At 39.9% G+C, this 13,961-nt stretch overlaps 1 protein-coding gene across 1 annotated transcript in view; it reads left to right on the forward strand.

Annotated features, from left to right (window-relative positions):
• Positions 1 to 2,453: 2,453 nt before the first annotated feature.
• T265_15714 (hypothetical protein) overlaps positions 2,454 to 13,961 on the forward strand; it is a gene marked incomplete at both ends in the record, with an annotated part of 35,518 nt that continues 24,010 nt past the window's right edge. The window contains 2 exons of the mRNA XM_009179001.1: positions 2,454 to 2,589; positions 7,021 to 7,033. Coding sequence (XP_009177265.1) covers positions 2,454 to 2,589; positions 7,021 to 7,033 — 149 coding nt within the window. The remainder of the gene's footprint in view (positions 2,590 to 7,020; positions 7,034 to 13,961) is intronic.

Raw genomic sequence — 13,961 nt, forward strand, 5'->3', positions numbered from 1 at the left:
GAGCTATCCTAGTTCACCTTACTTCCAGCAACCTGATATCTCCAACTCAACACGTGTATATGGACAGCCTAACCCAAGCGGAAGACGAGGGTCTCATATCGGATGCCATATTTTTCAAAGCATCTTGATATAGTCACACACGTCCCGCTGATTCACAAAACCGATGTCTTACGGGTTTCAAGGGGAAATCCTTTGCTGGATCAAGGCGCTCTTATCAGACAGATCATCGCTAGTGCTGCTTCACATCGACGTCAACGCCCTCTCAGATGCTCTTGCAAGCCCATGTCTACTTTTTCGGAAGACATGAAATCCATAAGTTACAATGCCAGTGCCCTCCAAATGGATTAAGACGCTGCCAAGCAGTGTCGTTTGCCTAGCAGCCTCCTCTGAAGGACGAAAATGAGTCCATGTGTGCTTTGGAGGGGATTCAGCGAATGTCTTCGTTATGCATGGTGATAGGACCGGAAAACCGCATGAGGATAGATGCCCAAAAGGGTTTCGGCATCTGGGAGTCCTCAAACTTGTCCTTCTCGCTGCACCATGAGAAATCGGCGCATTTTACGGATGATCCGAAGCACCTTCTCCCATATCACTCGAGTGACCTTCCAAACGCCAAATGGAGCCTAAGTCAGACCGCTCTTGGAATACGTCAACCAAGTTGTTTAGTCAGAAAGACGTCACCGTCATTGAGCTTTTCTAGAGATCCGCCCCGAGAATGGTTGCCGGCCTCAAATCTGTTGACTACAAAACGCGTCTGCGATTTTTGATCTCGTTTCACTGGAGCACCGTCGTCTCCCAGGGGACCCAATACTTATTTATGCCCTGTTGGATTAAAGCTTGGCAAACGGGTTTTTCAACGTTGGTCCAGCAAACACACGGCGGGGACATAGTAAGAATATTTTCAAGCTCAGGCAGCAGACATTCATCAAACGATTTTTTACTCCATTGAGTTAGTAGCTTCGTGGAATGCCCTTCCTCCTACGGTTGTCCGCGCTCCTTCTACAACCAAGTTCAAAGCACTACTTGGCGTTTATTAATGTGAATCTTTGCGCTGGCAGGCATACTGCCCCGCTCGGGGAACATAAAGAGCAGTGTTACACCCTTTTTTCACCTGTGCTTTTCAGGTGAACGATAGCCACTGACCGGCAAGAACAAAAGCGACCCGGGAAAGTTGGGCAATAGCCTCAATCCTGTGTATCAATCCGTGAATCCGTGAAGCACTCGTACCAGAAACCAAACATAAATTAGCTTTCAAAGTATGCGAAGCATGAGGAAAATTATACTGTATTATACAAGAAGTTTACTGGTAACTCCAAAACAATTGCCTAGTTAAATTATGTTTAGCAAATACTTAGCAGTGCTGTTGTCTAATGTCATATGTTCTCTTTGAGTGAATGTAGAAAAATTATTAAATATGCACCGTAATCTAACAAACCAAGAAGTAACTGGTTTCTTTAATAGCGACTAGATTTTGAAAGATCAATATGTGAAATAAAGTGTGCCATCTGTTGTGCATTCTTGAAAAATGGAGCCATTATTTATCCATTCTCATGAAAAATCCAAACCCTTCCTTAAAAAACAAGTATAATGCATTTAAATTTCAACGCGTATAAAGAGTATTTGCTGAGTAGGGCAAAGAATCAATCACCGGTGGAAGCAGCACCAGTTTTATGTTTGTCTCTTTTTCATGCAAACTCGTTAAGCACGTACTGATGCTACCTTTCTACCCAACTAGTGGGATAATCAAAATTACTGACTGCGTAACCAGGAAATTGGTTAACAAGCATCAACGTTGCTCTTTGCTTCTATAAGGGAAGCAAATACGAGATGCATGACAAAAGAATGTCGCGACACATTACAAATATAAGTACTTGATGCCATGCCCCAGACATTTCAACCGGATGAACAATGATGTACAAAACATTGTTTGCTTCAATGCCTTTCTACAGTTTAGACAAATAAACTGGAACAATGAACAGACGCTCGCGGCGGCGAAGTATTAACAACTGCCTAAATCACTGTAGGCGGCTAAGATTAAGGCCGGTGTTTTACAATGAACACAATGAAACTTTGGACGCGTAAATGAGCCAGTATAGTGTTTTCATACAACATACACTTCAAAAGTCGTCTTTCGGCTCTTCCAAATAAACGGCACATTCATTACATCAGTTGCATCCTTCTGTGCTCCCGGAGACATTCTTTCAGCGTGCAACGTTTGGAATAACGCAACCATAATTTTTACAGTACACGGTTAGGGTCAACTTTTGGATCGGATGATGCGACACTCACACGTAAATGTTCCGGTAATGTTAAAACTGGTGATATGAGGGAGCTTTTTGAATTCATTTATATGGATATTTCTTGGAATTTTTTGGAACAGCTAAGTGTTTGGTTGTATGTGCTCACCTGTAGAGTAAAAAATGAGAGTGGTGTATTATTTCAAGTTTCCCGCGATGTACTTAAAACGTCTTGCTTATCAGAACTCGCGAATATTTTTAGAAACGGTGTGTAATGCAAACCGGATCTGCGATCATAATAATGTGAATTTTATCACTCACACTGTACACGTGATAACGTGGTTGAAGAACGGTAAGTGGTGGTTTGCTGTGAACATGCATGGGACAAATGCGAACTGATGAGACTTGTAACTACTTAATTTCATGTGGAATCTACCCGAGCCTTACGCCGACCAAGTTGTTCGATTGAAATTTTCTGTGCCATTGATATTATCCTTTTTGGATCATTTTATTATTTGCATGTAAAGTTGTGTTGCAATTTAGTTTTCACGGCCTTAAATTGTTGCTAGAATTCCAGAAATCGTATTGCTCTTATGCAATCAGAACATTATGGGGAGTTTTGGTCTGTGGCAGAATAAGCGTAAGCGCAATACTGTCGTCTACCTTCGTGTTCGCTCTTTCACTGACGGTATGTTTTCGTTCTATATAGCGGAACTGTCTTACATGACCGTTTAGCGCTATCTCTAATGTAGAGCTATTATACATCATTTTCCCATATCTTGCAAAATGAATCATATTATATTTACCGTCATACTGACAAAGGTAAAAATTGCGGAAGCACACGTAAGATTCTGAATGTGACTCTCCGTTTTCCAAGCAGTTGCATGTACCCAAATACGCCGTCACACACCTGTGTGGCATTATGCGCATTACCCACAAATCAATCCAACGGCTGATGAGTTGTAATCATGCCATACATAGGCGCACAAGCGAAAGCCGGGATATACACTAAAGGGGGATGTACATAAATACAACAAAGACTTCAGCCGGATGTAATTTTTAAATAACGTTTCGCCGAGCTTTCTGATGCACTAAGATAGGCTTTTCAACAATTGTTGAATTTTGTTTTTATAGCATCTTTTCCTTTAAAGTAATACAGGTCACTGTATCAGTCATAATTTCCGAGGAAACTGCTCCGGACGAAATTTGTGGGTAACAGGTTCAACGAGCCTCCGGGTTTCAAAATAATTCAGATACTTCCTCCTCGGTATCTAGAATGAAAACTCGTTTAAGCTGATAGCTAACATGATGCAGAGTATTCCAGTTTTGAGAATGAAAGGAATGTCGCAGTTAATATATTTCAGCCTATTTAGAAATTGAAATAAATTTTCGTTACAAAATACATAGGTCGCTTAAACTGGGAAACTGCTTGTTATCTTAGCGCGCACAAAATTCACTCAAATGCGATTTTGGATATCCCTTATAAGCTAAGCGTAACCAGTTTTCAAGATAGAAAATTCGGACAGTAACAAAAAGGAGCACTGCTTTATGTGCTTCATTTGTTATTCAGATTAACTTTCCCAGTGCTGGTTAAAGTTATTTCGTGGAACTCAACTCAAGTAGCGCGCGGTTGTATGGAAGTGATCACAACAAGCTGGTGTGTAGCAATTGGTCACAGTTCAGCCCTTGCGAATCGAAAACAGAAGCTGCCCGGAAACAAGGTATATAACTAAAGCAAGAACTTGGCACTGTTATATGAAGGCGTACGGCAAATGCTTAAATATAATCTCCATATTCTCAACTAATCCACGTAATTTTGATATTTTTTTGGATAATTGCATATACGAACAAACTGATAAAACTTTCCCGATAGCATCTCGGAAAGTTGTTCACCATTTTTACTCAACACCCCTCTAGCAGTTGAATAATTTGGATGAAACTCACCTTCTTTGAATTGCGAAATAATTAGGTACCTTTAAATTTTACGCTAGGCACCGTGGTTTATGCCTGATAAATACTTCCAAGTAACTCTGTAGATCACACATAAATGGCGACACCAGGTTGTATATATTATCAATTCATTTCAGATGTTTGAGCAAACTTTTATCTGCGGTGCGAACTTCTCTAATTCGTCAACATAACAAGTGGTTCTCTCGAGCTTGGTAGACAAATGGACTGTCAATGAGCACGTGAACAATGCAAATCATTTCGAATTTCGTTTTAATTTCGTAATGCTCACGTGTTTCGTTATTTTCCCAATTAATACGCTCCCACATCATACCTTATGGGATTTTTCAGTTTCATTCTGGCTTTTCTTTAATTCTGCCAGGTTTTCGGAGTGTCTGTCTGTTTTTGCTTAAATCTGACATGTTCCACATAACCCGAAAAACCGCCTTCTCTTCTCGATGTTCAGCAGTGGTAGGCTATGCATCATTCTACCTTCATCAAATAGTGCATTTTATTTTGGGATAGACTTTCTTCTAAGCATAGCTGGACACCCAAAATAGCCCTCAGCTGTTTTGCGCTTTGACAATGACATTATGAAAATCTCGGACTGTATGTCATAAAGCGCCTGGAACCACACATTATTCACATTATTGTTTCAACGACTGTTATCTTGACTATACCCTAATGAATATAAATCAATATGGCGATTATCCTCGTACGCCGTTCTTTGACAACACAACACTTTGGGACACTTTTAAAACCGTTAACCGAAAACGCAAAAAGCGCGTGAAATTCAGTTTTCTGCTGAAAATGGCTAAGATAGAAATAGTGTAACCTGCAACCTAATTAAGAACCTTTAGAAGAAGACTCAACCTCGTCGGCGAAACTAGGATTCCGTCAAAATCATTACAATCACTAAAGCAGTTTCAGATGAAACGAACTACTGCGCATTTGCTTTCATCTTTGCTTGCGAGTTCATGAATTTATAAAAAACGGAAAGGAATGCATTTCTAAGTAAAAACCGTCATTTTCGTTCAAGACTAATCGCAAGTAAAGCTTTGGTGATGGTACAATCCGGACGCTTGCCTAGCCGAACATCGGGGTGCTATAACATAAATGAAAATGGCACACTTAACGTTACAAGCGCAAATGTTGAGTGAACCGTCCACATTTTCATGAGCTAATTGCTCCGCTTCCACCGTGGAATCAGAGAATACAATAGGTTGCTCGCGCCAGTATTTTACTTACCTTCCATTGACAAGGGACTCAATACTTGTTATTAAGTAAGGGGTCGAAACCACAATAAGGCCGGGAAGCAAATTATGTGTACGGAATTTATTATTTTTAAATTCAGTTCAATTAAATGTTGGTCCCTAAATATGCCGATGCATTTTTAAGCACGTATGCCCAAAGCACAATTGTGCCTTGAACCGGGTTAGTACACAATTGTTATCGCTGATGTAGAAGTTTATCAACATGCACCCATAAGTCTTTTTGAAAACGACGTTTTGAAATGATTCTTAATTGCAGGAAATTCCATTGGCACACATAAATTAAACGCAACCGAGGTTATTCAACTGAACATTTAAACGAAATGTTTACTCAGACAAAGTTAAAAGGTGAGAAGACGACACGCATCGTAAGGAGCAACTTGATGTTCCGCGTATATTTTTCAGTATATTTTAGTGGTGATAATGATGCTGACGCTGATGAATAACAGATATGGCAATCAGGGTACCGCAAAATGGAAAATTGTGACACACACATTGATTGCCCCTTCTGATTTTGGTCACTTAAGAGCCTGTGACAGCGAAATGCATTTATGCCTTGTACGTGTCGGCGGGGTACAAAAATAGTTATCCCGTGCGGTCCCGAAACGCTATGTTTTGAGGTGAATGTCGCGTGTGCCTTACGATTTTCGCGGTTTGACATTCTATCCAATAATTTGCATACGCAGGGAGAATTGCACAAATACAGCAGGGGTGTGGGAAGTAATTCGGTTCAATGAATTATATGTAAGATTCAGAGGTTGAAAGCGCTAGCATGCTAATTATTTACAAGTATTCTCCCGTCATTCCTAGGATCTAATTTTGTGCGATGTATTCTGTAAATGCTGAGCGCAAAATTAATGGGTGCGTGCGTCTGCATGTTGTGCTTTTATTGTAGCCCTTAGATGATAAAATTATGCCTTATTATTGACAGAATTTTTCGCTCAAATATTTCCATGCAAATAGATAATAAATTACGCGTCCAATTTCCTGCTCAAATAATTGCACAAAAGTGATGTAATGTTTGAGTGAAGGTAAGGCTTGCCGCCAAACCCTTAACATTAAATCGCATGATGAAAGCCATGCGCTGTCCCTTCATCTCTACCATACTGTTCGTCAGGAATTTACTACGTTCTCAGAATTTTTCTAACTTGTATTTTCAATGTTTTTCAATGGGACGGAATATTTTCTTGAATGCCCTGAGATGTGATTACCACACAGATCTGAATTTTCCGGAATATTGAGCAGCACCTCCTATGAGCAAATTGGGATACCTTATTATTACTACTGCACTACATTGCAAAACATATGGCGTACACGTGTCGCCTACCGAACCGGAAACGATGGTCAGTATAACTTGAGTTTTATCTGAAAACCAGTTTATTACATCCGGCGTAAAGAAAAATATTTCATTCTGACAAATCCCCCGGAACACTCTGACTGCGCCGATAACTATGCCGGAGAGTGCTGATTAGGGAATCATAAGTGAAGCCGCGAATAGATCTCAGATTGCGAAGTCTGATGGATCAGTTATTTGTGTTTGTGCATTTCGCCTATATTGTTTTTAGGTTACACTCCAAGGTAAGTCTGGCGTTTTGACCTGATCCAGAAAAACCCACATTTACATTTTTATACGAGGGACTTAAAAGTAAAAACAACCCACCATATTATTATGATACACTCATTGATCAAACACGCAGCTACTAAAACGACAAGTTAGTTGGTGAAATATTTTTGTTGTTACTCTTGCAATAAACAGCTCCTAAATAAGTAAATCCTCATGAGCTAAAATGTGTTTACTAAAATTATTTGCTTTGAGTTTAACAGACTATGTACAAATGCTTACATGCTGCAGTGCGAATTACGCATAACTGCGTGGTTTTACGGACACAGTCCGTGTAGTGGCGCTGAACCCTCAGAATATCCGTTGCCGTAAAGTACGTTGCCAATTATTCCGTCCGTGTGTCATTGTGAGATGACTGATCTCTCTCCGATGGCATAAAAAGGTGTGTTGGGAAACGAAATGGGCTTATAAATGCCTACTGAAATGATTTTTGCCGAAAATCCGGACGTGTTCCCAGATTAAAAAAATTTTGGAAAATGGAAAAAGTTCATTTGTTTTATTTCAACATTTTATCTTTGTCGGCATCAGTCGGCGTTTGTTCTAAAGCAAGCTATATGAAATGCGCCAAATTTGTCCTCGGTGATTTACTGTTCATCTGGCCTACAAATACCATGAGGGCGGGGGGAATATTTTACTTTGAATATCTAAGATTATTATAAAGCAATATTTCCTAGTCTCGGCTGTCACAATTTGTATAACGTTTTCTCATCTGACACCGACAAAAAACTCACCTGGAACCACCAAGAATTTTGGACGTGGTAGGTTTCAGTAAACATTTTTACGTAAGGTCCTCATTATACGATTCCTAGTGGAATATTGGTGCACTCATCATTAGGGATCTGATTAACTGGTCATTGGCCCGGATTTTTTCATATGTTTCTTTCATCTACATTTGTGAGTCAAGTAAACGTACTTGCGAAACACTCTGTTGTTCATAGTTCGCCTCTGAAGTACTGTCGGAAATCGGAAATAGTTTCTTAAGTTCGAGACTACTATTATGATTTTCACTGACGTATGGCCAATTAACAAAGTACGCCATTTGTGACACACAAATCACCGGAAAATCCCTCATTACCTGTGGCTTGTAGGTAAAACAGTATTTATCCTCCAATCTGTTCAGGTGCGTTGCCAGAAGAGTTCACTTCATCCTAATATGGCGCAAACCGCCCGTCTCGCCGTTTTCACATTTACCGTAGGTTGTCATGCTTACACCTACTCCGCCAGTATGCGGTTACAAAAAGCTACTTGCCCTCATGAGCATCATACCCAAAAACTACACATCCATCCGGTTCTAAATCGATAGTACTGGTTTGCGTAGTAATGAGTTTACTATGTATTTGTCATCTTCATTGGGATGTTTGCAACTAACGAGCACTTGATGCAACGTAAAAATGTTTCAGTGGGTGCATAGTTTCATACTTTGATGCTTTGATGCATTCTGCGCGCTTGCCTGGAGGAAAAGGAATTTTGCAAAACAAAACGTTCCAAAAAAATCATCGGTTAAAAGCATATTTTCATTCATCCGTTATCCTTAATGAAACAGTTAAATGAACAACGAATCAGTTTATGTTATCCATCGGTGAACCAACGCTGACTACCTAAACCATATTCCCGTTGTGCGTTGCACGCTAGAATGCGTTTGCAATAGGTGTTTGCTCGATATTTAACAACCAATGTGATTATGTTCTTTTATTTTACTGCAAAATGGCATACAACAGAAAGGAGTTTCACTAAAACAGCTCCTGCGGAGACGACACTAATTGTCTTCATTTATTTTGTTGACGTAAAGTGCGTTTTTCGTCCCTATGTTATCGTGAGATAATTGATTTGTTGAGGGGCATGAAAAGTGTTCCTTGGGAGAAAGATAGGTCTTATAAATGCTAACTAAAATAGTCGCTGCCGACAATGTAGACCTGCTTCTGCATTAGCTATGTTTCGGAAAATAAAAATAAATAAATAAATAAAAATAAAAATAAATATTTATCTTCAACGGCACCAATCAGAATCCTTTCAAATGATGCCTAGATTAAATTCACTGCCATCGGTGATTATTGGTTCACCAGGCCTAGAAGCAACATTTGCGCGGGGTAAATATTTCAACTGGAAAACCCAGGATTAGTAGGGAGCAACGTTCCACCTTTTCCGGGGTCGCATTTTGTATAAAGCTTTTTCATTTAGCATCAACAAATTTAGCTAACGTTACAACCATGCCTGCAGCATCCATGGTATCAGGACGTAGTACGTTGCGGTAACTTATATTACGTAAGGTTATTAATGTTCGCCAAAACAAATTATTTGTGACATACGAAGCACCAGGATGTCCTTCATTATCGGGGGTTTGTGGGTAAATTAACATCTATCCTCTAATCTGTTCTGCTGAATCCTCATAAGTACATATTATATACCTTTAAAGAAATCTGCGCCAGCCATCCCTCTCGTGGTTAAGTCATTTATCGTAGGTTATCATGCTCATACCTACCCCAACAGTGTGCGCTTATAAAAGTTTAATTACCTTCTTGAGCATTGTAGCCAACAAAAACATCTTTGCAGTTTCTCTATTTAAATCGATAGTGCTAGTTTGCGTAGTCCTGGATTTACAGTGAAGTTGTCATTTCTATTCGTTTCCATTTTCCATTCCATTATGAACATTTGCTGTAACGTGAGAAATGCTTCGGTGGATGTTTAATTTGATACTTCGCAACTTTGATGTCATCTACCAGGTATCCTTTGCAAAGCAGTTTAATTAACCAAAGAATCGGTTGGCTTCTCATCAACAAACCAACACTGATAACCTGAACCATATCACATTGTGCGTTGCACGCAAACTTAAAGATATCATTCTCTTTCCGGCTGACCATCGTATTGTATACATTCGAAACGCTTCCAGAGTCTCGGTGTCATTCACAGGCAGGAAACACAAAGTGAATGTTCCCGACAACAATAATCAAAATAGCGAGCTATTGATAGTTACACAAATCTAAATTCCCGATTGACTTATGCAAATTCATTGAAAAAAAGTAATACGTTTTCACTAATAACATACATCGACTTGTCAACAAAAGAGCATTTTTGTCGCCGAATCTGTCGCTAGGAATCCGAACCGGATTTCGTTCACGGCCCGTTTCCAAGATATATTATCAGGCAAATGATTATCACGTCTTTCATATAGGCTCTGTCTGTCGCTTATATTACCCCCAGTGAAAAAGAATTTTTCCATGGTGAACAAAGTGGTCAGCAAAACTTTGTGTGGATAACATGAAACAGGATTTTATCGGTTAACAGCATGTTTGCAGTTATCCGGTATCCTATGCGAAACAGTTAATGAACACCGTATCGGCTTATCTGTTGTTCATCGGTGAACCGACCCTGACTACCTGAACTACATTCCCGCAGTGCGTTGCACGCAATCTTACAGATAGTACTTTCTTTCCGGTCAACTATTTCTTCTATACATTTCCACTGTTCTTCGAAAGCATCCAACACGCTCGGTTTCATTCGCAGGTGGAAAACACAAAATGAACGTTTACGACCAAGTTCATTCAAAATAGCGAGCTATTGATATTTACAAAATTTAAATTGCTGATTGACTTTTGGAAATTCGTTGAAGTAACTGTGAATAATTTTTACTAAAAACACACAACAACTTGTCAACGAAAGAGGAGCTTGGTCGCCGGATTCTTCGCTAGCAATCCCAACCGGATTTCGTTCACGTTCCACTTCCAAGATTTTTTATCAGGCAAATGATTATCACCCGTTTCCTGTGGTCTCTATCTATCGTTTATACTGCCCGCAGTTATAAGGGATTTTTCCATCGTGACCAAACTGGTCAGCGAAACATTGTGTGGATAATGAGAAACAATGACGCGAAACTATCATGGGTTGTAAACAATGATTGAGCGTAATATGCATCCAGCAACACCGACCTCGGTCATTTCACGATGCGCGAGCCAGCTAAACGTATCTTATCAGTTTCTTCGGGTGAATTTACACATGAGAAGCTGTATGTCGTTTTTGCATTCCATCATGCAGTCTCTGAGACCACAAGTTAGTTTCCTATACATTTTGTAGTTATCTCTCCGCTGAAAAGCATCCTTGATATAAATAGACGGTCTGTGCCAAGGCTGTTTGTCGTAGTTATATTTCTTGTATATATACTTGGTAATCGTGGGGCAAAATGACATTTAACATTTAAACGTGTGTCACGACTGCCGAAGGCTTTTGGCCCAAATGCATAGTATAAATCTCATTGGCATAATTACTTTCACGTATGTAAGTGGCGTAAACGACGGTGTCGTTTTACCCGTTCACATGTTGCCGAGAGTTATTTGGTCCCTTAGTAACGCTTATCGGTCTACATATTCGTTGCTAATCATATGGTAGAAATGGAAATCGGAAACTGAATTTTCACCTAAAGATTTCGTTGCAAATACAATGGACGGGTTGCTAAATTGTCCAACTTGAAAAATACGAAAAAATTCTCGGCTGAATTGTTTTTATTTCTTCGTCCCAATGTTATTAATGTCTCCACACATCAGAGTTTTTCCAAAAGACGGCCCTATTAGCTCTACCAAATACACCACATATCATTAGCTGTTTACTCAGCCTATAAGTAACATGGGCGTTGGGCGCGCAATATTCCTCGTTCAAAACATAGGAAAGCTACATTAATTTTATAATAGGTATGGCATTTTTTCCGTTCTCGTTCGCCATTCGCGTCTCGGGTTCGGACCCAACAACAACGCCTGCAGCAACCGGGACAGCCGGGCGTGGTAGGTTTCAGTAACCATTATTACGAAATACGCCCATTCTGCATTTCCTAATGAAATACCGGTACACTCATCTTAAGGATGTGAATTGCTGATCATTGGCTTTGTTTGTTTTATGGTACTTTCCACTTGTATTGAGTGTCAAGAAAAGGAACTTGCGACATACCCTGTTGTTTACAGTTTACCTCTGGGTAAGCGCCGACAGTCGGAAACGTCTTCTCAAATGACGGCTCTTAATTCTAGAACCTGTGCAGCTGCATGCCTAAGCTAGTTACACGCATTCCGAATATGTAAAATTAAATCTTATGCACTTTTCCCAACTGTACCTACCCTGCCCGGTGTGTGCTTACAAAAAGACACTTAACAGGTTGAGCATTACAGACAACAACATCTCATTCCTGCAGGTTTTGAATTAAATCCCCCGTCTGGGTTTGAGTAAAGGGTTTGTAGATAAGTTCTCATTGACAATTAGGATATTCCCAACTGATAAGTGTTTGGTTTGTCGTAGAAACATGTCAGTGGATGTTTGTGGACGGATGATGTCACATATCGAAAGAAATATTGATCATTAATTTTGCGATTCAATTGCACAAATGTATGGAGTTGCATGTGAAATAATTGTAAAGGCATATTACCGATTGATTGGGGATTAATTCCCAGTTCGGCAAACTGTGCGATTTTTAAGAGAACCCTGATGGTCAGGTTATTCAACTCCAAACACGTTTTTGTACGCGCTGTCCATTTTTAAAAAAAATTCTGAGCACGGAAATAAGAATACAAACTAATGGAATGCCCACATATCCAAGTGCCTGTAGACATTCCTCTGCCTCTGCAGACACTTAAATGTGTGTGGTGCGATGGCATTTCCGATGTTCCCGTGTCTGAGTGTCAAACGCGAGTGCATATTCACCGTTGGATACTTCGATGTACACTGCAGGCTGCCCGGGAAGGTAATAAATTTGGTAAACTAAAACGTTTGGGTAAAGTGTCGATCACGAAAACAAACAGTTATTTATATTTTACCATTTGCGAAGTAGTTTAATTGATCATGCGATCGTCCAATATGGAGTCTTGCGCACATAGCCACTGTTATGACTTTGAAAAAGCAGATAGATTGTGTTCATTTATTTCGTTGATGTGGAGTGCGATTTATCGGTCTGTACGGTTTCGTGATAAAATTCATTCCTTAGTGGTCATACAGATGTGCCAGAAAAATGATGGTTCTTGAAAATGCTACCGGAATTTTTCGTTGCCGGTAATCCGGACACCATTTTAGACGGTCCAAGTTTCAGAAAATTTAAAAAATTATGTGATTCTTTCTGCTCTAATATTTGTGATCCCTGCCAGAGTCTGTTCGAAAGACGCAACCAATGATTTATGGTTCACCTGGCCAAAAAATAACATGGGCACGTGGAGTGATGTTTAACTTTAAGAGCCTGGAACTAGTATGGACGAATGGTTTTCCGCCCTCTCATTCGCAATTCTTATGAAGCTTACTCATTACCCATCGACAAATTCAGCTATCGTGACAACCACGCATGCGACAACGAAAGCTTCTGAACGTCGTAGAGTCCAGGAAATAGTATTAGGTAACGCGGTCATTCTATTATTCCTGGGGGAAAGTCGGTGCACCAGTAATATGCGCCAACTCAACGTAATTGCGAAATAGACTGTTGTTGATAGTTCACCTCTGAAGAGCTGTCATATATCGGAGGCGACCCGACCAGAAATGAGCTCTGTTCAACCTCAGGTCCACACAATGATACTGGTGGACGTTATTTTAGGAAAATGCATGAAGAAAGACTACTGTTGAACAAGCACGAAAGCTATTGCGAAGTTGGCCACATAGGTGCACAAATGTTATATATTGCGGTGCTTCTTCAACCCCGCAAACGAATTTGCCACCCATTTAAATAATTTGACTTACCAAATTTCCATTATCCGACGGAATAATTCCTATTCAAATCCAACGATTTTGATCGCAGGCAAATTTCTATATCTGTATACAAATGGACTAGTCGGTATTGCCACAAATCATCATCATCAAAGACATCAACATCGGTGTTGCCAAGGGTGCTTCACTGCCTTACAGCCATAACTTTTGTCTAATTATATATAT

This window comes from Opisthorchis viverrini, assembly GCF_000715545.1.
Source record: "Opisthorchis viverrini unplaced genomic scaffold opera_v5_765, whole genome shotgun sequence".
In the NCBI taxonomy this organism is placed as follows: domain Eukaryota; kingdom Metazoa; phylum Platyhelminthes; class Trematoda; order Opisthorchiida; family Opisthorchiidae; genus Opisthorchis; species Opisthorchis viverrini.